The sequence below is a fragment of the Cheilinus undulatus genome, linkage group 15 (assembly GCF_018320785.1).
Source record: "Cheilinus undulatus linkage group 15, ASM1832078v1, whole genome shotgun sequence".
Lineage (NCBI taxonomy): Eukaryota > Metazoa > Chordata > Actinopteri > Labriformes > Labridae > Cheilinus > Cheilinus undulatus.
Window position 1 is genome coordinate 27,548,188 of NC_054879.1, and position 27,080 is coordinate 27,575,267.

At 38.0% G+C, this 27,080-nt stretch overlaps 2 protein-coding genes across 2 annotated transcripts; one reads left to right on the top strand and one right to left on the bottom strand.

The window, feature by feature from the left end:
- Nucleotides 1–331: 331 nt before the first annotated feature.
- On the bottom strand, nucleotides 332–3,771 carry LOC121522251 (cytochrome c oxidase copper chaperone). The gene is made up of 4 exons (XM_041806415.1): nucleotides 3,655–3,771; nucleotides 2,194–2,321; nucleotides 2,011–2,116; nucleotides 332–539 (listed from the first exon to the last, which is right to left on the bottom strand). Exons 2-3 carry the CDS (start codon nucleotides 2,307–2,309, stop codon nucleotides 2,032–2,034), a joined length of 201 nt encoding a protein of 66 aa, XP_041662349.1. The 5' UTR covers nucleotides 2,310–2,321; nucleotides 3,655–3,771; the 3' UTR covers nucleotides 332–539; nucleotides 2,011–2,031.
- Nucleotides 3,762–27,080, top strand: hcn5 (hyperpolarization activated cyclic nucleotide-gated potassium channel 5). Its single transcript, XM_041806414.1, has 11 exons — nucleotides 3,762–3,876; nucleotides 6,172–6,232; nucleotides 18,313–18,499; nucleotides 19,125–19,229; nucleotides 19,476–19,613; nucleotides 22,830–22,991; nucleotides 23,258–23,351; nucleotides 23,477–23,604; nucleotides 25,127–25,273; nucleotides 25,390–25,627; nucleotides 26,755–27,080. Coding segments are annotated over exons 2-11 (1,374 nt in total). The 5' UTR covers nucleotides 3,762–3,876; nucleotides 6,172–6,230; the 3' UTR covers nucleotides 26,928–27,080.

Sequence of the window (27,080 nt, forward strand, 5' to 3'; positions counted from 1 at the left end):
AGGTCACTGGTAACAGGTTCCTTTTAAAGTTTAACTTGTAAAGTAAAACCTTGAACCAATGCATGGATGAAGGATGAACACGTTACTGTTAAGCACGAGCGCAGAATGTTTCAAACCATGTCCACTGCCAGACACACCTCAGTACAAGTGACACACTACAGAGCAAGAATGCAGATATGCCAAGTATTGACTTTGCAGGGGCAAGAGTTATTTTTAAGTCTAAGTGCATACCAGGGACAGCAACTGCAGCATGCAACCCCTCACTGAGAGAATGGACCTTCAATAAAGAACTATCCAAAGATCATACAAAAATAATGATTCAGACAATAAATCTTATTGCATAGGACTTTTATTCAATTTCACACAGCATTAGATATTCACACATTTCTCATGTTCTGCAGACTTTAAAAATCACAGAAAGACAGTCAACCAAGCAGAGAGTGATCAGTGCATCACCGCATTTCCCTTACAGACAGGGTATAAATAAAAGGGGAGAGTAGAGAGGATCCAGGGTTGTTCCACTTTCATAGCAACACACTCTGCAAGAGAAGAAAAAAATATGAGTAAGAGTCTACGAATTCAGCCTTTAAAACATGATTTGAATCTGAATTAAATAGGAAAAGTCACTGAACAGAGGCAGTTTCTATATCAAAATTTTGACCTTTCCTCCAGCCAAAAGATTTCAGCCTCAAGTACAGACATTCAGGTGATGCCACAAACACAGCGAGTTATTACACCGCAGTTGGAATATGAACTGATACATGCAGCTTCAGGCATGGATCATGTTTAGTCGTGCAAGAAGAGAAAACATTTGCTTCACACGCTCTTCCCCGCCCTGCCAAGTGTTACATGATGTTGCACAACAATGAAACAAAATCATGAACACCGGAGAAGGTGGAAAAAAGGCTCTATTGTTGCAAATGTGTAGGGTTTAAATTAAAGAGGGCATTTATATGGTTCACAGAGAGGGCAGGAACTAATTACCACACTCCAGAGACCCAATTCAGGCTGGCTTCAGGTTGTCAGCAGACATTAGTCGAGGACAATAAACTCAGCAGTGCATCACATGTAGTGTAATGCAAGTGGACAGTCAGATTTTACCCTTATATTGTCATGATCCAATTTTGATATATGCAACAAAATACACTTTGAAAAATCCAGCTTAAATTAAACAAAATGCATCAATTTTGCATGTGAGAAGGCAAATTGGAAGATTTTATTGCAAAATTAAAACTAAGTGCAAAACTATTACCTTTCTATTGAGCATTCCATGACAAGTTAGACAGGATGATGTATTGGCCCAATCAGTACCATGCTAAATGTGCAAAGTGTACCACTCATGCTAAATGGCCATGATTCTTAGTTAAACTAGAGCATACCTTAACCAGTGAAGGAACAAAAAACTTCATCTGTAACTCAACCTGCAAATAGTAAAGTTTATTTGCAAGGATAGTCCATAGTGGAAACTGGAGTGTTAATCTTTCTGCATCATACAGTTTGATTCAAAAGGTCTTGATTTAACATGAGCTTCTGATTCACAATACATTACACATCTATTAATCAAGCAGCTTATTCTGCATCTACTTCAGTCTGCTGTGCACTGAAGAGCTGCAAATTATTCTACATTAAAAAAACACAACAGTGTTCTGGATAATGCAGCTTTTAACCTACATTTGTTGATACTTTTTACTTGCATACTTTTCTTAGCAAAATGAATTTCTAAAACTTGCATGCAAGCTGCATTTTGCCCTCATTACATCACTTATTTGATCTTTGCAGTCTGTGGGTAGAATCAGATTTCAAAGTTGACATTAATCTAAAAATATTTTATTTTATTCTACTGCCAACCTAAGTTACATTCCAGGTGTGCATCATCATGATCTCACCAAGGTAGTCCTACTCTTGACATTTTAACCTGTACAGAATGACTCAGTCACAGCTGAAAGACAAACGTTCCAGAACATGGTTAAAAACTCAGTGATGATAAAATCTGCTCAGTTTGATACTTACCACACAAACGGAACGGAGCAGTTAAATCTTGAACCCAAGCGCCCGCATGCAGTCTTTGTGTGCGTTGATCAGTGCTGTGCAGTTCTCTTCTCCCTTCTCAATGATGCTGTAGAAAAATGAGGGGTCTAAATACAACTTCTTACTTGTAAAATGTTTGGCAACGCATTTTTTTTAAGTACTTACCAGGCATCCCTGACTTTCTTTGTCTCTGGACAGGCGCAGCATGGCTTCAGTGGCTTCTTCTCAGTGCTCTCAGGCAGAGCAGCGGACTCCACGCTGGCAGCAGACAGGGTCGACATCTTCTGGCTGAACTAGGAAAGAAATGGTGCACTTTTTTACCAGGAGACCAAAGGTGTAGTCAATGCACAATTTGCATCCATTCACAGGTGTTGCCAATTATCTCCTAATGAGTCAATCTTCAGACAGCTGTGATTGTTAAGTAAAATTTATCATGTTTCTTTTCTCAGGTTTGAGGATTTTTAAGATCTGTGAAGTGACTTTACCACTTTCATTACAGACAGAAAAAGGTCAGCTGTGAAAAAGTCAGAAAATAAACTTCAGGAACAAGACCTATAAAGACTAAAGACCCTACTTAAGCATGCTCTTGGTGTCTGCACAGAAGAATCAATGAGCAACAATCACAATCATCTGTGACTAATTTGAGTACTGCATAAGTTTCAAGTTGCCTTACCAATATGTCATGCAAATCTCAAAAATCACCAGGCTCTAGTTAACGTAATTTGCTTTTCAGGTTTTTATTTTTTTAACAATGTACTTATTCAATAGGCTAAAAGATCCACAAAAAAAAATCATTTAACTTATTAGAGTCCAAAGGGCTGCATTTAAACATTTATATACTCTTTTCATACTACAAAATCTCTGCTATGCAATGCAAACATATAACTTAAGTGATGAAGCTTACTATGGGTTGATTTTTTTTAAGTTTATACAATCTTTTAAGTATTTTTTTTTGCGGGGGGGGGGCGTCAAAGCTTTAGTGTTTCTATGCTGCTACAGCAAAAACAAGCCGATAAGCCGCACTGTACTGTTATTGTGGCAATGGCATCATAACAATATTTTGATGGAGGTATTGACTTCACTTGGGACAAAACAAGCAAAACATGCTTAAACTAAGCTATGTTCACCTGTTAAGGGGCACGTAATAGTGCACATGATATGTAATCAGTGGTGCCTTGTTAAAACCTGCTGCTAAGTATGCTTTTGACTTGCTGCACTGCCAAGTTACTCAACATCTGTGAGGCTCAACTTTAACGGTTCTTTAATGATGTAACATTAGCTCACGTGAAAGAACGACGGCCGGGACGTGCAATATACGTGTCTAATAGTAGTTTTAAACGCTAGGCATACGCAAAAACCGCGCATTAAAACAAGTTTTAATCAATTTGTTGTTTAGCTCCTAGCATTAGCTAATCACATGAATTCATTTCATAACGCCAACGCCAGCTAACGTTAGCTAACATTGGCTAACATGTGGTACCGTTGGCTAAATTAAAGTGTCAACAAACACGCTTATCCCTCGTATAACAGCAGATGGATATCAGGCTTTAATTAACAGGAAATGCAGTGCTAAACTCTGAACACCTGCCACCTAATGCAACAGCGATGCTAACTTATGTAACTTACTGGAGTGGAGGCTGGAGGCACGAGCTAGCGGACGCTTCACCTTCAAAATGAAACCAACACGGAAAGAGCAAGCTCACGTGTTCGGCTTTTATACAAAATCACGTGGTTCTGCAAAGACTTCTGGGATATGTAGTGGGGCAGACAAAGGCGGGGAAAACGGGAACTTTTAATTTTTGAGACACATCAGCCCAAAGAAGCAGAGGACATGTCTACAATTACACAGTAAGCTTTAAAATTTAATTAATGTGATGTTTACAGGGAATAATCTCATTAAGACCCTACAATACCAAATCTGTGGAGCTTAAAATAAATTTCGACTTATTTTAAGAAAATAATCTCATATATCACCTATTCAGCTAACATTTTAGCTAGATTTTGACCGCCAAAACAGCAGTCACTAATACAAAACAAGCTGTTTTAACATTTGAAAGTGTGTTGAGATCATAGGTTGTGAAGTTGATTAAATAAAGGTTTCCATTAATATTTAAAGGGGACCCTAACTGCATGAGTGGTCAGTTTAAGAATAGGCTCTGATTTCTACCCATCCACAACACAGGGACACACAGCATGTATGGAGCCACAAATCATAAATTTCCCCTGTCCAATAAATAATTAATACATTGAAGATTCATCATTCTGCTGCACAGCAATGATAAAGTTGCTGACAAGGCAGCCATCATCCATGTATTATCATCAAAGAACTTAGATAAACCTTCCTAAACTGCTGGATCACCTTGGGACAAAATTATCACCTTTTTTCAGGTACATTAAGCTTCCTGAAACAGTAACATTACACTGTCAGATTTTGCTAAATCTGCTTAAAGGCTCTGTTCAGTTAGAAATAGTGGTTGAAAATAAGTATTCAATATGTAACGATAATACAAAATCATAACCCAAGAGTTATCACTATATTGTGCATCCAATAGGATTTTATCACAGTTTTCTTCTGTTTATAAACTTTTTGATATGAATGAAGCAGAAGTCAGTTCAGGAATTTATATGATTATTTTTAGTTCTCTGACAGTTATACAAAATATAATTTTCCCAGTTTTATAAAATTAAGTTGTTGTTTTTTTACTTTTATGATGTATTACTGAATGAATCCGTTTTTCTTTGTGAGATGTGACAGTATTTTACCAAGAGACCTTTTGTTTTGGGTTTTTTTTTTTTTTTTTTTTTTAACTATTTGTACTATATGGACAAAAGTATTAAGCTGCTTCACCATTTGACCAGCAGGGACTGTAATGACATTCAAATACATGTACTTTGATATGGAGTTGGACCCCCGTTTGCAGCTATAACAGCCTCCACTTTTCTTGGAAGGTGTTTCTGTGGGGATTTGTGCACATTCATTCTGTAGAGCATTTATGAGGTCAGGCACTGATGCTGGACAAAAAGGCCTGACATGAATCTCCCTTCATCCCAAAGGTGCTTGATGGAGTTGAGGTCAGGGCTCTGTGAAGACCAGTCAAGTTCTTCTACACTGAACTCATCAAACCATGTCTTTATAGTCCTTGCTTTGTGCACTGGGGCACAGTCGTGTGTCCTGTTATAAAAACTCTGGCAACACTTAAGTTTTGTTTCTGTTAGGAGATGAGACCAGTTAAAACACTAGCAGTGGATTATCAGACATTAATGTAATCCATGATATGAACCAGTAGCAGTTGTTTGTGTGTGTGTTTGTGTGACAGAGAGAAGAGTACGTTTGTGTGTCCATTTGTGAATGAGGGCAAACCTGACAACAAGCATTAACAAACTGACAATAGCTTGAAAAATCAAGAGCTGGGGTTCAGCCGTATGCATACTCTCCCCTATGGGCATTTTAGAGTCACCATTTCATCTTATGGGCGTGTTTTAGGTCTTTGGAGGGAAAGCCACACAGAAGGGCCTTGTCTGATGGATCATTCAAACCTGAAACCCTCTCACTGTGAGGTGACAGTGCTAACCACTGCACCACTATGTTCCTATAAAAACATTAACTTTGCACATGCTCAAATCTTGTGTTGATACTTAAAAAGTAACTGCATGCATTAAAAATAAGCCACCACACAGATCTGTGCATTTCCCTCACCATCAGCTGCTTTTCAGATATAATTTTCTTACTGTGAAATATAGCAGCAGCTGGTGGGAGAATATAAACAACAGCGGCTGCTGAGATTTCTTCAATAAGAAGCTGTTCATTTCAGTCCTGTATTACAGTAGGTGTGTGTTTGTTTCCACATGTCTACTGGGTGTACGGTGCGTCAGCACAGCAAAGCAATGCGTAAGCAGAAGCTCTGACTCACTTATTCTAGTTTGGGGGGCAGCTGTGTGCTAGATAAATGAGCAAGTAAGCATATCATTTGTTTGCTCTGACCTGTGCGAAAGATATGCACCTCTGTCTGAAAAACACATTTCTGCAGTGTTTGCATGCATAGGATCAGAGTTCATGCTACATGTTAAAAATATGCAAAATATAAGAGAAGTATTGAATTGTCCTTTTAATTTATTCTCTGTTTTTGTTTGTTGTTCCTGCAGAATTCAGCCCCTTGAAAGATGAGAGGTGCAGGGCCACCCCCACTTCAGCAGAAGCATAAATGTGAGTACTGAAGAATGCTTTTTCGAATCTTGAATAAGTTATGCATTGGTCCAACTATTTAAGCTTCAATCAGTCCAGTACCTGGGCTGCACTGTGGTTTCATTTGTTTATTTGCTTCAAGGAAAGTTTCTTTTGTCTTTGCATCTCTGCCAAAAAATTTAATGGCTTGTTTTTATTTTGTTTCATTTGCCTTCTTTGTTTGAACTTCTGGTTAAACCAAATCCAAACTGTTTAACCTTAATTGTTAGCACCCTCCATGCTATCTTTGCCCCATCTAATGAAAATCACAGGCTTGCTGGAAAACAGATCACACTGATGTTGCACATCCACATGTTTGCTGTAAACACAGAATAGCATAGGAGGGAGCTGTATAGATTGGGGTTTTATGTGACAACGGGCCAATCAGGATTTCAGAATCAGGATTGAACAATAGCAGGTAACAGGATTAGGTTTGTGCATGTCAAACATCACTGTCTTTTATGTTCTATGTTTTTTGGGCTTGATTATATTGAAAAGTGCCATAACTTTCAAAATTCTAATTTATTTAAACAACAGATTAATAGGACAGGAATAAAGGCACTAAAAATTGTAAGCAAACTTCAATTCGCCTGAGTGCTAACCATAGCAGAAGGTCCATATTGGGTTAAGTAGTGGCATAGTGGCAAAAGTGGGTTGTAAAGCCATTATTAGTGGGTCATGAATGTGCAACTGGTAAAAAAAAAATACATATTGAAGATACTGAAGGATGCATCTCTGTTGCTGTGTTCCATCCAATCTTTTGTGCCATTTCAAGTCCAAACTCACCCTATTTGTCAATAAAAACATTCTGCAAAGATTAAAACATTTAAGAACTTTGGGTCTCAGTTTGTTGTTAAGTAGGTGATGGTGGGTCCTGATTTGGGCTTAACTATTTGTGAAAATGATGCCAATAACCATTTTTTCCACAAACATTATGATTTCAATTTAGAATTCAGTTATTTCTGAAGTTCCTCACATCATGTGCCTTTCAACAAACAAGCAATAAATCCTTCTATATTACAACCAACACATTATTAAATAGATTAAAATAGGGATGAACAAAGTGGAAAAAAATCTAATGGTGATTATTTTGACTCATACGGTCAGTTTGACATGACTTGCTGTATTAAATGGAACGATGACTTCCTTGCTATTCTCATTTTAATAAAAAAAAAAACATACAAAAATGAGGAAATAGGATTTTTTTGTAAACTATCCTGTAAAGAGCCACACTTGCATGTGTGCATAATGTGTAGGACATAACATCTCTGCTGCAAAAAGAAGTTTTAAACTGGTATTTTGACAAAAAGCAGGCCATATTACAATTTATTCTGAGTTTTGACTGATTAATTGCCAGTCCTAATGCAAGACTAGCTGAGAACCTTTGGTTTAGAGCAGTGATAATCAACTGGAGGCCACATCAGGCCCTGCACAGCTTCCCATCCGGCCCCCAGAGGATTTGAGAGGGTAAAATATAGCATGCTATATTTTAACTTTTTTTCTTGAAGTCTAAAGAAACCTTGAACCTGGCGGCTTATCAGACAATGAGCACAATAGTATTTAATTTGGCACAGTAAACACATACTTATTATTGTTATCTAGATTAAAGTTGCAGTTTTTTGCAACAATTTTCCACATAAGGCTCTTTGAGAGTAGAATTTCTCTCCTCTGAGAATCTTCACAGATCTGTTTCCTGCCTGTGTTTTTGGCCAATCACAACACAGCATATTAGCATCAAACTCAGTGACAGACATTAAGAGGGCTCCAGAAATATGTAGCTAAAATATCTCAATTCCCCCTTGTGGTTGGCTGAGATTTTATTTCAGTTTATTTCAAGGTCCGGCCCCCACGCGTCAGTCAAGAAAAAGCTGGCCCTTGTGAAAATGGAGTTGATGATCCCTGGTTTAGGGGGGTATCGTACTTTGTATGTGTACAAAAAGTATAAAGCAGTGCATGTACAAAATGTAGAGAGGTGTCAAATGTGTCCATGTCTGCTCCTTGAGATAAGAACTCATTTAGCACCTTGCTAATTTGTTAGCCAGATCAAAAGGAAAAAAACGTTAATTGCCGCCATCTGAAATGGGGTGTATCACCTCCGTATACTGCAGCAGAGGCCGACATGCCCCCATCTATAAACCAATTGTCTTATTGTGCATGTATACTGGGACAAGGGTAATAGTCCAGTTAAATCACCTTATCAAGCTATAACTGGAGTTTAACTAAGTTGTTAATGCAAATATACCAGTTTGCACAAATACTGGAGTATTGGCAATGCATTTGTAAGACTTTGCTTCCAATTTTTAAATAACTGAAAACAAGAAATGTATGGGACTTAGGGCTGAATGATTTGGGAAAATAATCTAATTGCGAATTTTCTCCCCAATATTGCAATTGCGGTTGATATGCAATTATTTGTTAAGTTCCTCATCTCATGTATTTTCTGACAAACACAAGCAATAAATCATTCTATATTATAGCCAACACAATACTAGATTAAGAAACGACTAAACAATTTTGAAAAAATATATAACTTTGATGATTTTGACTCGTATTGCACACTGAAGATTAATTTTTGTATTGAAGGGAGGATGATGATCATTTTTATTTAATTCTCATATTTAATAAAAAAAATGAACAAAAATGAAGAAAGTTGGATTTTTTTAGTAGACTATTCCAAAAGAATGACTGATTGCATGATATGTAATGCATAACATCTGTGCTGCAAAAAGTTTTTAACTGGTATTTTGTCACAACTTTCAGGTAAAATAAATATTTCAACTTCTGCAATTTGAAAATTGCAGCAGGCCACATTGTGATTTAATCTAATTTGCAATTAATTGCCCAGCCATAATGGGACTAATACTTTTTAGTCCGTTGGTCCGTTGGTTGGTCAATGAGCTTTCGTCTGACTAAAATCTTGTTGATCTGACAGTCATGGGTGTAAGGAAGCATGCAGTTATGGAAACAGACATTAGGAAAAATTACACAGCTCAGTGCAACTCAAAAACAATAAACCCAGTCTGAGACAGTTACTATTACACTTGTAAGCTTGCATGATATCATCTGCCCAAACGTAACGGTTTATACTCCAGGGACAGAACACGAGAGTTCATGTATGATCTTCTGAGCTTGTTTCACATCCAGATGTTCATAAAGGGACAAAAAAAGCTGGCTGTTCCCTCTTACCAAACACTTTAATTGTCGAGTGTGAGTCGCCGGCAGGGCAGTGCCACCTGTATTATTATTGTATGATTTTTACTACAAACATAAAGAAGTTAAAAATGTGATATTGTTACAGCCCTAGTGCCCGATCTTTTACGAATTTTCCTTCATCTATGAGCAGTGCATTAATATTCTTTTTTGTTTGTCTTCTGGTGAACAGAGACACTGTCACAAAACAACATTCAGACTGGGCCAGCATTCCTAAAAAAACCCTGTCCAAATTTTCACCAGATCACCTTGTAGTGTCATCAGACAGTGACTCTAAACAGGGCAAATGACCTGTCTACAACACTGCGGACACATTTGTTATTTTGCCTGGTAGTAAGTGTCAGTCTGAATAATGATGGTAATAATGCCGAGACCCCTTTAGAGAGGCCCAGCGCTGAGTCTGCAAAAGTAGCGAAGAAACACTTCACAAAGCAAGCAGCCAGTCAGATCAAGTCAAGTCAAATCACAGTGTGCCTCAGAGAGCTTAACAGTCTGTAAAGCAAACCATCTGTCCTTAGTCTCTAAATATGGATAAGAAAAAAAAACAAAACATTTTATATCAAAACTAAATACTCAACCACAGTGCTTCCCCAATATTAACAGGGTATTTTTAGTTACCTTTACCTAACCTGGCTGTACCATAGGTTTCATATGAGGGAAAATGTTTTACCATCGATTCCTCTGGGAGGCAATTAAACAACTATTTTTTGGATATTACAGTCACGTTAATTGGCTCCCAGTCCTAAACAAGCTGCCCCAAAAAATAGGTCAGCTCACTCAGTGACCACTTTAAAATCTTGTCTTAAAACATGCTTTTATCAGAGAGCTTTTCCTGATTTCACTGGAGTGTACTATTAGTATTAGTAGCTCTGTGATTTCAGGACTTTTTTATATAAACCTGTTCAAGTCCACATTTACACCAAAGAGATCCACTAAAAAACAACATCTTTCTCAGTGTTTGTTTGTGAGTGGCCTTCCTGGTGAAGGCTGTGTACATTACTGGCAGTGCAGACCAGGAGGGACTCTTTTAACAGCTTTTCTCCCTCATTATGTGAAATTCATCCATGAAACCAAAATGTCAGTTTCTGTGTAGTAAATATACCTTATGGAGGTAGAATTACAGTCTTCAATTCAAACAAGAAGTAACCTGCAGAGGAGACTCTTAGAACCACATCTGTTCTCTACTAGACCTAAAATGACCTACTGCGGCCTTTACTCTTCGTGGATGGGGGGAAGGAGTTCCACAGTACGGGGTTGAGCCTGGGGGACTGAACTCAGAACTAATGGCAGAGAATAACCAGTCCATCACAAGCAAGCATCACAAATCATGAACGAGATAGAGTAACAGAACCGCAGCGCTCAGCAGCAGTTCATACCACATTATGTAGCAGTCTTTCACACAACATCAAGCATTTCCATGGACATGGCTGCTACCATACCCAGACACATCATTACAACTATAAAGTTTAGGAAATTTTTCTGTTTATACCTAATTTCTGTAAAGTTTAGGGGTTTTTCTGGCTTTGAAAACTGTTAGAAATATTTGAGGAAGTGTAAGAACTCAATAGAGGAGTGGAGTCATCATTTTTAATTAATATAGACATTTCAGTGCAAAACTTACTTAAATTGGAGGTCAGAGTTTTAAATTTTTTAATATTTGTTCAGTGACTCGTCTAATGTACAGGTTAGACATTAAAAAATAATAATGCCCTGATAATGAAAAATTCTGGCTGATGCCAATACCGATGTATACAAAATAACAAGCTTGCAGGGTGTTTGCAGCAAAAAGTTGTCAGACAGCTGTCTGTTATTGCTTTTGTCATGTTTTAACTTTATCTCCCACAGCAGCCTGCACTTTAGATCAGTCTATTTTACCATGTTTGACACACATGCTGCCGTCGGGGCATGTCATATTAATTGTTAATGACTATTGGCTAAAGCCAATGTTGGACAGATACACTGGTGCATCATTATAAAGAGTAATTACATAAACTAGAATTGGGGGGACAGGGGATCATTTTGTGATTCTGCGATAAACAAAGATTATCAAAATTGTTTGTTATTTACTAGTATCATATCAAAATTCAAAATTTTGGTATTGTGACAGTGTTACCCAAAACTGGATTGTCATATAAACAAACAGCTAAAACAGTGACTTTGACAGCTATCCCCTGTATTGTCAGCTTAAAGCCAGATTTATTTGTGCTTATTTTTTCTTCACATTTATCTCCCTCTTTTCTCTTGTATGTTTTTATCATTCAAAAAGCATTTAGATTTGATGTCTAACACTCACAAGCTGCAACAAGATACCACGATATATGTGGCATCCAACTATAACTGCTTTATTCTGTGAAATCTGAGTCCCAGCAGGCTGAAGCCTATTTGGGATCAGACATCGGGTGAGGGAGTGTCCTGGACAGGACTCACACAAACACAGAAACATGGCTTTGCCAACAGCAATTCATTCGACCTTAAACTCTGAACTAAACATATCATCCTGCCAGTGAAACTAAGCTATAAATACGTGAGAAAAGTAGCTCTCATTCGCATAAAATCTACCATGCAGAAAACAATAATCTAGTAAACATCCCTCACATTATTAGGCATGCACTAATCTGATAGTAGTTCACCTTGCTTTCTGACATGACCTCAGTTAATCCCACAGTGCTGCTGCATCCTTTTATATCACTTTGCATATTCAAACTTTGCCGCATACTTAAACCCTCCAAAAATGTGAAATAAAATAGGACAGCTGGGTAAATCTCAATATTTTACTTTGAAGAACTTGAAGAAAAATGTCAGAGCTCTTGTGTTGGTTTGTTTCAAATGTTAAAAAAAAAAAAAATAAACAGCTCAGGACGACTCAGAGCAGAGAACATACGTACAGCATCAGGTAACACAGTGCAGTGTTTAATTACATCCCTGATAGAAACCGCCGGACTAAGCTCGTTCCTGCACGCGCTGCCAGATGTCTACTACACATGACAGTTATTGTGATCCCCCATACACACACACAGACACACACATGCCATTGTGTTGAGTATTAATGTGAGTTGGACCTTACCCTCTTTGACATGGCTTGATTCATGTGGGGATGAGACACAGATACTGAATAGTTGATGAGCTGCGAGAAAAAGAAAAGAAGTGAAGGGTTGGGGTGGGGGCAGAAATAGAGAGAGGCAGCAAGAGAGGGAGGGAGGGATGGAGGGAGGGAGGAGATAGGCGGGTATCCACTCGCCTCGCTCCACACAGCCTCAATAAGCCCGGAGGTTGGGAGCCTTGATGGAAAATTACCTTGTGACCACGAGGGGAGGTCAGGACGGGTAGAGTCAGACTTCACTTGTCCCGAGAAGAAGATAAAGCAGCAGCAGCAGCAGCAGCAGCAGCAGCAGGATGGCCTGTGCGTTCGGCTGATCTGAGGGGACGAGGTCGGGCCATGGAGAAACTAAAAGGTCCCACGGTGGGATGCAGCAAAGCCACCTGTGGATGGAGAGCCCTGCTTCTCCCACAGCTGAACCGCCAGTCGCTGTACGTTTACGGCAGCGAGATGGCCGTGGAGAAGGAGTGCCAACGCCAGCTCCAGAGTGGAGTTTTTGTCATCCACCCCTTCAGCCTCATGAGGTATTTTTGATACTTTTGACCATGTCAGGCCAGGCTCCACCTCTGCTTTGAGTCTGGATGTTTCTGTAAAAGTTTCTGTAAGTTCTTGTAGATGATCATTTGCCACCTTATATTTCAGGGATCATTCCCAATCAGTCTTCAAACTAATAGTGAAGGGAAAAGTAGCCTGAGTTTATTTTAATGTCAGTTCAAAGAAGTTAGGATTTTATCTAAGGTCTGTCTTTCTGTGTCTTATTTTGCAGTAAACTGGTTATTTTAAGGTAATTTAAGTCTATCTCAGGGAAAAAGCATTTTTAAAGTGATGAATCAAGATTAAGAAAACCCCATTTATAATATTTTCTAACCCTTTCTTTGTCTTCTCTGGCAATAATGTTAAGTTTTAAGTGAAAGGACTTTGTAATGAATGAAAAGTAGGCTAAGTTAAGGTTGTCAATTGTGAAGGAACAAGCCTGTTTACAGAATATTTGGAAGTTTTTAAGCATAGCCTAGAACAATTACCAAGCATCTTATTGTTATAGAAAAACTGAACATTTAGTAGTAGTAGTTAGTACTTTAGCCTCTAATTGTCGTCTCATGCCCTTTTCTGGCAGTAAACTGATATTTTGAGAAAATGACTTAAATATACATGAAAAGTCAGTTAAGATTGTCAATTTAAGGTGAATTTTTTTCAATATTAAACAATCTAGAGAAATTACCAGGCATCTTATTAAAGAAAAGTAAAAAACTCAACATTTAGTAGTCTTAGTATCTAAATTTCTCAAAGTTTCAGTCTATTTTTGTCTATTTTCTGCAATAAACTAGTCTGAGGGGAAGAGATGAGCCAGTTCCAGGATTTTCTTCCTTTTTTTAAATTTATCAAATTATCTAACAAAATGACAAAGCATATTTTTGATATCAGTTTCAAGACATTTACATGTTTGAGATTTGAGTAGATCCCCGTTAGCTTTGCCAAAGAGCACAGCCAGTCTCCCTGGGATCTACGCTTTATAGAAATATATTTACAGGCATATCCAATTTACATTTGAAAATCCAACAAAGCTCCACTGTCTGTACAAACAGTTACGATTCAGAGAGAGAAATAAAAAGTTAAATATGCAAAGAAGTCAAAAAGCTTTTAAAATATCCATTAAACTCTACAATAATTTAAGTCAAACAAAATATTCAGAATAAATTTTAGTCAATACTGTTATATACACATGCTTGTTCCTCTATTATAAGAAACATGTAATCCCGTCTGTCCCAGAATTGATCAGTTACTCTAACTGTGATCGTCTGTTTGTTTTTGAGATTCACTCAAAGTAACACAACCAGCATTTGGCTTTACAATGGGGTAGATTTGTTCTTTTCAAATAGAAACATTCAGTGATGAAAAACTGAAAGTTATTTCTTTGGATTGCATGAACATTACATGAAAAATGTATTTTAACTATAACACTAAAAACAAGCTTCATGTGCCTTTTTGAGGGCTACAAACAGTGACAACCAGCTGGCAGACCGTGAGCTCTGTATGCTTTATATCTGCAAGGTTATCAGCAGATGTGGACATTTCTGCAGATATTTACATAAAAATTAGTTTAAGCCAGAACCAACTGACCTAAAGTGTGTTTTAAACACTGAAGTGTGCTGAAATTATATATCAGTATCAATAATGGTATCAGAAAAAAATGAATTTTGAAATAACAGATATCGTCAAAAGTTCAATTTTGGTGCATCCCTGCTCCATGGAGCACTAAATAAAATGTGCCCATGTTTTATAAGGCTTATACTTTCAACTTAAAACTGATTCTACTGTTAAAATGGCATGTTTTATAGCAAGGAGCTTCCCTGAGAGCATCCTAACAAAGTGCTTGAAATAATACAAAAATTCTTGTCCTGTATTCAAGAATTAAACTAGGTGATCTCCCACCTGAAATTTCAGTCCTGTACTGAAACCACCACCTAATACTTTAAGGTGGTGATTCCCAAACTTTTCCTGCTAGGCCTCCCTTAAGCAAATAAAAGATTTTTCCAAGCTGAAACTGTCCCTTTAAGATTAGATTTGTATTTTGTCTGAGACAACAGCAGAAAACAAAAGCAGATCAACTTATTGTATAGCACTTCACACACAACACAGCTGATCCAAAGTGCTTTACAGTGTATCTGCAGAAGACATCATTAGCAGAAGGAAAGGAAACATAATGAAAAAATAAAAAGAAATCAAGAGTAATAAAAGTAGAGAGATGGGATTAATACCTTCAATAATAAAAAGGAAGGATCTGACTCTCTTTATTATCCATTGTTGTACAGGTGGAGGCGAGATATGACTCATCATGTTTCCTTGTCTTTGTTTAATGTAATCGTGATGTGTAGTGTTCTGCTCCCCCCCGCCCCAGCTTTGGGAATCCCTGCTTTTAGGTAAGAGGATGCAAGAAGTTGGGGATGTACAAGTTGGATTTTTGTCGTCATCCAATATTTTGAAATTTCCAAACTCATTTTAGCTGATGCCAATATATACACACTTTTGTTTACTGGTGTAAAAACACTAGTTGTTTTCAGTGCAAAGAGAGGCTGAGTCAAGCGGAGCTGAGGGAGGAGCGGGGAAGTAGACTGCCTAGTAGTTGTTTATGTTTGGGGCTTCATTCAAAATGTTCAGCACTCACAGTGGACCTCTTTGAGTGTTTGGAGCCCTACACAATAGTGTCAGGCTGTGCAATAACATGATTGCATAAAAGGCTTCAATTATTTTTATATCAAGTAGAACATGAAAGGTTTACACAAATGCCTGTAGAAAGGCCTTTAAGCTTACAAAAGTGCGACTATTGCACTTTACACCTTTAATTTAAAAAAAGGGAAAAAACATATTTTTTGAAAAAAGTTAAGCTATTTTGGAGTGGCACCATATTTTTTAACGCTACTTAACATTTGAATGTGTTGAGTTGAGAAATACACACTTTAAAACAAGCATAATTCTCTGCATTTTCCACAATAGTAAAGTAAATAGACTCATGGTACCATGGTAAAAGCAATCAGACATTATTATCAAATGCAGCCCTACAAGGTAACCCACCTGTACTTGATTGCAGAGTTGTACAATCTGCAAATATTTAACCCCTTAAAGCCTGTTGTATCATTTTGGATACATACTTTTATGATCCCTCTATCTAATCCATATGATCAATAAATTACTAAAAAAAATTCTGATAAATGATAAAAAAAAAGCCCTCAAGTGGATTATCAGTTACCAAAAACACCTAATGAATCAAATGAGATCCAAAAATATTATGTTAAATTTTATGGAAATTTGGATTTTTTTGGATTTCAGTAGAAGTGAAATAAACATTTCAGTTCCAAAAAATTAGAATTTTCTGGCTATAATTTGTGTATTCAGGCTTTAAAGGAATGAGATCAGTCTACAATTTATGCTGCAGATACAGTCATATGTTTTAGGCATGTGGGGCTCCAGGGATTCATCATGGGGTCCAGTGTGCCACAACCTGGGGCTGGAGGAGGGGGGCAGCCAGAGTCAGGCTCGACACATGTTGCCTAACTGCCAAGGTCAAGCTTGACGGCATTTCTTTTGTTCAGGCCTTTCACCAATAATAGTTCTCTGGCCATTAGGACATTCACATGAGAACCGAAGAATGCATTTTGACAGCACCACCAGGGGCGTGTGGCAACCCTACTTCCCAACCCCACAATACCCTAGGCCACATTTGCACTCCACATCCACCCCTTACTCTGCCTTAAAGGAATGGACTTTATTATTTTTTCAACAGATTATTTTCCCATGCTCTTGGTAATATGCAAGGACTTTATCTGGGTTGTGTCAATCCTCCTTCCTACCCGATGGCGCACCTAAGCAGCTTTCTTAAGCCTCAATGTTTGGCCCAAACATGCCTAATAGTTCTGCACAATACTGTATGTACAGCTGAATTATTGGCTGTAAAAACTGTCATATCTGCAGATATCAACTTTTATCTTTCCAAGCTAATATCTGCATAAACAATCTAATGCAACCCTACAAACATATAAAAGCATCAGCTGAGGTAAGTTGGTTTGTTCTATATAAAACTCTGCAAACTTAATTGTCAAGAATCAACAATTCTGCAGGCATGTACCCTATATATATTGGTTGTAAATATCAACAGAAATGTTAATCTCTGTGGATAGTTTGCTCTTTTGGCTATTATCTGCTGATCTTATATTAGGTAAATACATGATATTGCACATCCCTAATGTTCAAGATAAAGGAGATTTATATAGATAAAAGGGCATATGATGAGTGTCAATCTAATGTTAAATAATGAGGAATTTTTCTATATTTACTGATATCTGACAGTTAACTGGTTGTTTAGGGTGCAGTTTGATTTAGTTTTTTTGTTCATTTTTGAGCCTGGAGTGCAATTAGTGTAAACATGAGCTTTAGAAAAATGCCAGAAATAACCAAAAAGCCTAATTTAGCCCATGGCCAAGGTGTTAAAAAGCTACCAAAAATACTTCAAAGGCAGAAGCAGGGCATGCAGTTTAAAGACACAGCACATAAGTCTGAACACTAAAAGCTGCAGAAACATATAAATATTGCAAACAAGCAAGACATTTGGAAAACAGTTAAAAAAAAAAAAAGCCATAAACTAACAATTAGTAGCAGCCTTCTTTTATTGTAGTTGCATATTGCATTGCTAAAAAGGACATTGCATTTTTTGCACCACATGAGAAGAGCAGAATGCCTTATGATAAGTATGAAATATATAAAAAAGGAACATTAAATGAAAATGTCACTTAAGAGAGTAATGTCATGTAGATGAACAGTTTAAACTAATAAGAATTGATTAATTGCTGCACTTCCAAGTTTTGTGAAGGGATTTTTGAGATGCAGCATTAGGATTACAGGGATGAACAGGGATGTCCCTCCTTTAAGCACTGTTTTTGGAGACTTGGGTGGTTGTCATTGTCCGTGTGGCATTGTTATTAATAGCTTGTAAGGTGAGCACATGGAGTGAAAACAGAGAGGGAATGAAACAATCAGGGTCAGAGAGCAGGGAGTTATTTGAGCCTGGCAGTGGGATCCTGTGTTGCAAACATGTGCAGTTACAGTGCCTGAGTATTTAGTGTGCATAAATCAGCTTGTTTTACCCGCTGCAGCATGTCTGTCTAATGAGTCCTTCTGGCAAATAATCTGAGACTTTGCTCTACATGGGAAACAAGATCTGAGACAAGTCGCACATGCTCATAAATGTTTGTTTTCCCTGCAGGAGTTACTACATCATGTGCATGATGGCCATCACATTCCTGAACCTAATCGGGATCCCTATGGAGATAGCGTTTCTGGACGGGCACAGCGGGCTGGCGTGGGAAGGCTTTAACGTGTTTTCAGACACACTGTTCCTCATAGATGTGGCTCTGAATTTCCGCATGGGCATCATAGCAGAGGACAGTGAGGTGAGAGTGGCCGTGCTCTATTTTCAGACACAATCTGATGGACTATAATCCCTGCACAGACAAGCACACACAATCCATCTCTGCCTCATCTGTAATCTACCAAATACACGAAAGGCGAGATTAACAAACTCCCTCCTGCAGCGCCTGGACATGGGCATATTGGCACCTGCTTTTTGATTTTATAACAAGGATTATGATGTATTAGATGAATGAGGAGTATAACATTCACGATTAAGTATTACGGAGAATATACCCTCTTTGTTTTCATCTGCTCATGCTTTGTGACTTCTATCTTGCCAATCAAAAACAGCCCATCTGTGGTGTACTTTGTGTTTGGGGTGTTTACTCTGGGCTGCATCTGGTTATGCCAGATTTATTTTCAGTCTGTTTTGTGCTGCTCTGTTTGAAATATTCATGTATATGCTTTGGCAACATTGTCAAATTAATATAGATCTCCTTTGAACACACTGCTAATCTTATCTAACAACACTGTGTCCCTTAATTTCTGGACTAACTCCCAAAATATTGGTTCAGTTCAAGTGTTAAATTATACATGTGATGGTGATGGCACGTGCTGCGTCTCCTCATCCATCTGCTCATTCTGCTGCTCTCCTCTCTTTCGCAGGAAGCTATTCTGGACATCAAGCGGATCCGAGTCTGCTACCTGAGGACATGGTTCATACCGGACGTTATTGCTGCCTTCCCAATCGGCTACATTCTGCTGTTTGCGGTAATAATTAGGAGAGAGTGTTGAAGCAGCAAACAGCCACCAGTGTGCTGCAGTTTGTCAGAACAAGTTATGCACTGAGTTTGTTCTTGGTTTATTATTAGAAACTTCTCTCAGAGCTGTGAGAAGATATTTAAAAGATGATAACTACCAGGGAAAAGGTGACAAAATGAACACAGCAGGATCTAAAAAAGAACATTTAATGATGATTACACATGAAATGAGAGGATCTAACTTCTCTTATTCCAGGACTTGCAGTACAACAACGATGACAACCCCTCAAAAACCAACAAGATGATGAGGATCCTGATGTTTGTGCGGATCCTCAGCCTAATCAGACTCGCTCGAGTGTCCAGACTAGTAAGGTTTTTCAATGAAGTGGAGAAAGTAAGTTCACAAGCCTTTAATATTCATGCAACCTTTCTTCAACCTGCAGATACCCTATACAGAACGCTTACGATGCCTTTTTTACAGGAGCAGATACAATGCTTTAAGTTATAGGCAATAGTCTGTTTTTTTCACCCTACACACTGTCCTCTGTCCTGAATCAACGGAAAAGGACCCCTATTACTGATAAAACCCAAATGTATTATAATAACACATTGCGAAGTCTCCTTGGACAAATGTTGACATTTCTAATGTATATTCACTAGAAGTTGTTTGTAGCTCCCAGGCTTAAGATGGCTACTGTTGCTGGAATAAATGACTTCTGATTTTTGGTATTAACTCTTTAGAATTACAGGTAAAATGTGTCATAAACACCTATCCAGGAATACCCAAACTGAATTGAATACTGTGTTTGAGCTATTTGGAGTACGAGTACAAATAAGATCCCTTCAGTAACCTTCTGAAGTTTTTCCCAAGCTGTCAGACTCACTGTTGCTGTAACTGGTATGGAGTAATACTACAAAAACAATGTATATTTTTCTAATTCTCACTTATGAAACAGAGGCCTCTAGATGACTGTAGCTGCAAAACTCAACTGTACCAAAGCATGATGTCTTAGCTAGTTCAGGTTAAAAGCTGATAACAATAGAACAGAAATGGAGTATTTTACACCGGTTTAAATGAGGGAAAGTCCTGGCCTTTTTTTCAACTGGTGATTCCAAAAAGGATCAAGGTTGACAGACATTTTTCTTCAAAGCAATGCTATTAATTGTCTATAAAAACAGTATTACAGCAAATACAGTGGACTATTAAGAACAATAACATCAAATATGAAATTATACAAAAACGTCTGTGGGTCTTTATGGATCTAACTAGTTTTTCTGACTAAACATTTGACTGGATTTAGATTGTAGGACTCTTCTGACCTAGTTGGACTTTTTTGATGGACTATTATAATCAGGAGAACTCCTAATGGTGAGCTGTGCCACTTTTATTATTGTTTTATTAATGTTTGTCTGTTTATAGTCTGAGAAATGCATTAATTGTGGCTGCTATGGTGGTTTTATCCTGCTAGCCTGCCAGTGGGCCCTCAGTTTTTCAGGGGTTCAAGCAGGGTACACGAACTCCTTGGGCTACTTTAAAGAACAACAGGGGAATGCTTTTATTTTTTTAAGCTATTTTATGATTAAAATAGGTTATATATGCAGATGGGCTTAGAGCTGTTGCATCATAGCAAGAAGGTCTCAAGTCAGAATTCCAATTGGACAGGGTTGCATGTGTTTCTGTGTGGCTATGCCAGCTTTCTCCCTCAATCAAGTCCGACTCGTGGCCAGATTTGCCTCCCCTGTCAATCGGGGGGCTTATACTGAGTGGAGGCTTGTCACAAATGATTATTTCTCCAAACAATCCCCAAATCGCATCACATCCTAGTCTCCCAGACCCAAATCATAAATATCAAAGAAGTTTGATATAAACGTTACTAGGTTGTTATGCCTCTGACAGTATACCTGCAACAACCGGTAGCGTCAACAGCCAGATGCTACTGCATGTACCTTCACCTTCACAAACATGAACAAAACTGCACCTTCATTCCAACCAGGCTTCCATCCAGTCCAGAGTGGACACGACCTCTCGCCCAATGACATGGGATTGGCTCCAGCCCCCTATGACCTTGAAGGGGACAAGCAGTATATAAAATGGATAGATGGATGCAGAAAACAAAAATCCCTATAATTTAAATTCTATTCACACCTTTATTCTTGAACGGACATTGGGGTTTCCCTCCTTTCCAGTGCCATTGAGGTTACAAGCACGTTAGTACAAGCAAGAAACAACAACAATCAAGTGCAGTCAATGAAAACAGTAGAAATCAATCAAAACATTAACAATTGGCAACAAAGGGACTAGAAATCAAGGTCCTAAACTCTGCAAGAGAGGGAAGAACTTCAATCTTTAGAGTTTGTTGGGGGCTGTTTCATGAGCTTTGGGCATCAAAGGAAAATGCAGTATTACCAAGTTCAGTGCAACTTTAAGAACTAACTAAACAGTAGAGCGGGTCAGGTGAGTGCTTGAACTCTTCTGTCTGTCTACAAGTCTGAGATGTTAATGTGGTAGTTTTCCCATGAAGGCCTTAAAAAAAAACAATATCTGCTGCACCCAATGTCTGTGATGATTAATGGTTGTAAATTTCTATTAACAATATTTTATTTATTACCACTAAAAAGCAGCTAATTATTTATTTGTTATCAAGAAGGCATGCCAATTTTAGTTTACATTAACTATCAGTTAATTACTTACTTTTTAACTAGTAACTTAATCATTTTAAAATAGATTAACTAACCAATTGTTAGCAGTTAATTAATCACATTACTCAGTTTTTATGTAGATTAGGTAGAATAAGTAACGCAGTCAATACCAAATAACTGCCATTGTTTGTGTTTATTAACTAGAAGTTAATTGATTGTTCATTACCAAGTAACAATGCAAGATTAACTAACTGATTAACAAGAATTTGATCTCTCATATATTACCAAGTAACTGTGCCAGTTTTTGTTGACTTTATTGTCAAGCATTTCCCTGCTTTTTTAGTTATTTTTAGGTCTTTTATGCCTTTATTGTAGAGAAGGAAATAGATAAAGCAGGGAATGTCATGCTGTATTGTGCTGAGGCTTAAATTTGAACCAGGACTGTTCCCTCAAGAACTACATCCTTCTTACCCAAGGCATGCAGCGTAACCACTAAGCATTATGCAGTAAAAGACTCTCATTTTCCGTTTATGATAATCCTAGTCTTGATCCAGTTTTACGTTAACCTCATATTGACCTTGAAAAAGACTCATGTCAAAATACTCATAAGGATGACATGAGGATTAACATGAGGGCTCATTGCCATTCCAATTGCATGCTTCATATGTTATTGGAATTGTACCTGGAATCACCTGACTCACAAGGTCATTTAACACCTGAGGGGTCTGATTATACAGCATTTTGCTCAGACCATCATTTGCAGTTGCCTCCACGTTGCTTCAACATTAATGTCACGACTATTGCTTTTATACTGAATAAGACTTACTCATTTTAAATCCTTGTTTGCTTTGACCTCAGTGAACAATTTTGCTTATAATGCTGATTATGCCCTTTTCTAGCAGGGGTTATAAAAAATGTGCCAGTGAAAAAATATTTAACCTCTCTGTCCTTATCTCATTTTCTCTGGCAGGTGTCAAATGCAAACCTGGAGGTGGTTCGCCTCTTCTTCCGTGTTTTGTCTCTGTTTATGATGATTTTCCTGTTGTGTCATTGGAACGGCTGCATCCAGTATTTCGTACCTATGCTGGAGGAGTTTCCTTCCGACTGCTGGGTTCGAAAAGAAAACTTAATGGTGAGGCAACTCTTTAAAGGTTTATACAACTCTGAAACTATGCATTAGTGATAGGTGCTGTTGTGAATTATGTTAACAATATTTATTATCCATTTCATCAATCAAAATGTGAATGTTTGTAAAACTTTTTAAAGAAATATTACCAAAAGTTTCAGCTTCTACAAAGATTTTAGGCTATTTCTACTTGTAAATCTTTTTGTGTAAAATGTTGAGAAGCTTCAGATTTATTTGAATAGTTTGACTGAATATAAAATAATGCATTTCAGAATGCCACAGTGATCGTGAAGTACTCTTGGGGAGTTTTCCGGGCTCTCTCTCAGATGATCGCTCTCTCCTATGGATCCATGGATGCTCCTACAAGTGAGACGTATAGATTTTCTTTATGCTTGGCTAAAAACAATTCAGGCATCTCACATTTCATCTTAGATATTTATACCTTTCCTTTCAAACTGAAAGAGCTGCTGAGTCTGTGTCTTATTCTGCAGATTATGTTGAGATGTGGATCGTTATGGTCAGCATGGTGTCCGGCTGTCTGATGTACACCGTCCTTGTGGCTAACGCTACGACCATGATCGCTAACATCGACCCTGCTGCCAAGGAGTACAAGAGCAAGGTCCTAATGGAAGATATAATGCCATAAACTATCATTGGCCTACAGATTCCATAACATCCCAATTCATTAATTATGCAACATTTTACATAATTGCAAGAAAATCAGAGAATAGAACAACATATCTGCTAACATTATTCATTGTGGTGTTAGTTTCCCCGATTCTTGTTTGATAGAGCAACTCCTGATCACATTCATGTTGTATGTACCACCATGAGGAGTTTTAGTAGTAGTCGTTACGTGGTAATTGGTTCAGAGAGTCATATTTCTCTCTGCTGAAGTGATTTTTGGCACCAGAGACAAAATAACTGTATTACCTAAGTCCAGATGGTAATTTGTTGCTTTACTGTTTGTCCCACCCATTAATGACACTGCCTTTATAATGTTACTGTTCTCAGTAGTACGTCATATTTCATTTGTTTTAGGTCTTTCCGGCTTCACACATTAATTGCAATGGGAATTAGGCTTGAAGTTGTGTTATTGTGTCACACCATAGTTAAGCTGCCTCAGGGTCTTCCTGCTCTCACAGTGATGTAAAATAATGGCAGTACTGCTCCACTGATACCTCATTTCACTTAAAAAACAAAAACAAGAAAAAAAAACATTTCACTCTTTCATTGTTCCTTCTAATTATTTTCATTCACTTGTCTGTCTGGAGCAAGTTCTTCAGCATGAAGCTAATGTTGTTAGTCTCAATCTACCGGAAGTTCCTTATGTTCCTTGAAAATGAAAGCAGGTTGTATCTGAACAGGAGGTATAGTACCTCAGTCTTAAACAGTACAGATTACAAAGTGAAATCATTACAAAGAACAACTTCTAGAGAAAGCTTCTTACTGGTTAACCTTAACTGGGCTATGTACAAAGAGAAAGCAATAAAACATGATCTCCTGAAAAGTTTAAATGCTGTCACATTAACCGAGGGTCATTGGACATCAGTGAGTCATTTTATACATCCACTCCTGTATATTTACTTAATGTATAACAGTGTTGAACAGTGTATTTGACAGAATAAGCACTTTCCTCTTAGTCATGGTTTCAAAACACACTGGTGTTGTAGTGCAGCACTCATTGAAATAATTAACTAAAAGTCAACATGATAAAATACATTTTTTTGACACAGTAATTAACACATTAATGCTGACAGCCCTTTTTAGTATCCAAACTTTTAATGATTAATTTTGCACTTGTTAAGGCAAGGAAATCTAGTTGTATGTGTGGGCAATGAGAAGTGAAGAGATGTCTTTTCATGTCTCAAAACTGGTCCAAGTCTCTGTTGGGGCAAAAGATAGACTAATTTAATTTTGGCTGTTTAAGAGCAAGAGTAAAGTTGGGATATCTCATTGAAATTGTTTTTGCAAATAACTCATAATACTTCAGAAAGCCCGGACCCAACATCTTGCTTATTTCTCATTATTTATGTATTGAAGACAAGAGTATTATGTGCAATCAAAAAGAAGGAAAGCATGCAAAGATTGTGTATAGGCAGTAACATCCGCTGAAGGTAAAACCTACTTACTCTCCACAGATGAGTCGTTTGGAGCACTACATGGCGTTCATGAAGCTTCCACCAGAGCTGTGCCTTCGTATCAACAACTACTACCAGGCCCGCTATGGAGGGAAGTGGTTTCATGAGAAAGACGTCATGGACACAGTGTCTTCAGCACTCAAAGAAGTATGGCTCTACTTCATCTGTTAATTTTAATTTGTTGATGACCTTTTTTTTGTGATGATCTTGTATTCTCACTTTTCTTATCTCTTAATATTAAAATATTTGGACTTCATTTTCAGCAAATCATGATGGTGATGTGCAGCCGGCTGCTCAGGAAGGTGCCGATGTTTCAAAACAGAGATGAAAACTTCATTAACGCCATCCTCCTCAAATTGGAGTACGAGGTTTTCCTGGAGGGAGACGTCATCGTCCGGCAGCATGTCCCAGGCGATCGCATGTTCTTCATCGACCACGGCCAGGTCCTCCTTGAGACGGATTCCTACGAGAGGGAGCTATGTGACGGGGACTACTTCGGTGGTAAGTTGAATTTACTTTTGTGTTATCTTGAACATCGATTGATTAATAGATAGTGATAGGGGATTTAAAGGAGAACATCTGGAAATTTAAGTAAAGAAAGAAGAAGAAGCTGCAGTAAAAAGGTTGTCCCTCACCAACAGTGAATGTAAAATCTTGTAAATTTAGATGCTTTCTGTCTGGAACTTTGATTCCTTCATTTTTTGAGTTGTTTTGTTCTAAGAAAAAGCCTTTTAAAAGCTCTTAAACATGACAGAAGTTGATGCAATAATGTCGGTTCCAAAAAATTGTATGCTGTATTTGTCAGAGATGAAACAGCTGCCATATGTTGCAGGGCTTCTTGTTTTAAGTCTATTGAATGCTGCTCTTTCGTTTAGGAAAATCCTGCCAAAATCTGTGCAAAAATCAGTCTTTTTCTGTCCCTCAAAAACCATTAAGCGATGGATAATCCATCGACTGCACTGGAAGTACTTTAAAACAGAGAGAGAGAGTCAAGGCTGTTCTGTGGATTATCTACTGTAACAAGGATCATGTTTCTAGGAAAAGATGCTGCTGCTGCCATTTTTGATTCTTTTAGTTTTGCTTAAATGCACTGCTAGAGGAAGGGGGCTTGAGAATTAAAACGTTCACGAGTTATGCAAGAGGCTGACATTGGCGAAACAGCAGAAAAGTCAACCTTACTTGTCTGACATGTTGACAGAAAGTGTAAATGAAGTTACTTGTGTGATTTATAACTGTGAAATCTAAAAGACTAGTCCATTCTGTTGGATTTTTGCCAGATAAAATGTGGTCTTTAAAGTTTATATATGCTTTTCTTTGCTCATCATTCATTGCTTTTCCAAATGACAGAGACTGCATACAGCTGTAAGCATGTATTTCTTTGAATTTCAGAGCAAGAACCTCTTTTTAAGTGAATGAATCTCCCCGTTCTGTTTTGGGGGATTTGTTTAATTCTCTGACTTTAAGTAGGAACAGGTCTTAATCTTTTTGGCAGCAAACCTCAGCAGAGCTAAGCAAGCTTCCCAAAACAACTCGGCTGAGTGTGGTGAATTAATTTAGGATTAATTGTCAGATCTCATCCCCGTCACTCATTAACCACGCCTTTATGGTTCCCTCTGTGTGCACAACAGAGACATGCATGCTGACCAAAGGCAAACATCTGGCCACAGCAAAGGCTCTGATGGAGTGCCAGTGCTTCACTCTGTCCTGGGACGACTTTCACGAGACGCTGGAGGGCTTCCCAGATGTCAAGAAGGACATAGAGAAAATGGTTCAGCTCAGCCCTGATGGTGGACTCGTGTAAAAACAAAAACAGTACCTGGACTTTTTTATAGCACAAAGGACAGAAGATCTGGATATTTCCAGGACATCTCATGTGAGGGACAGAGGAGCTGTGAATGATTCCTCGTGTGGACACAAGCTGGACACATGTCCATGGATGAGATGGATAGCTTTA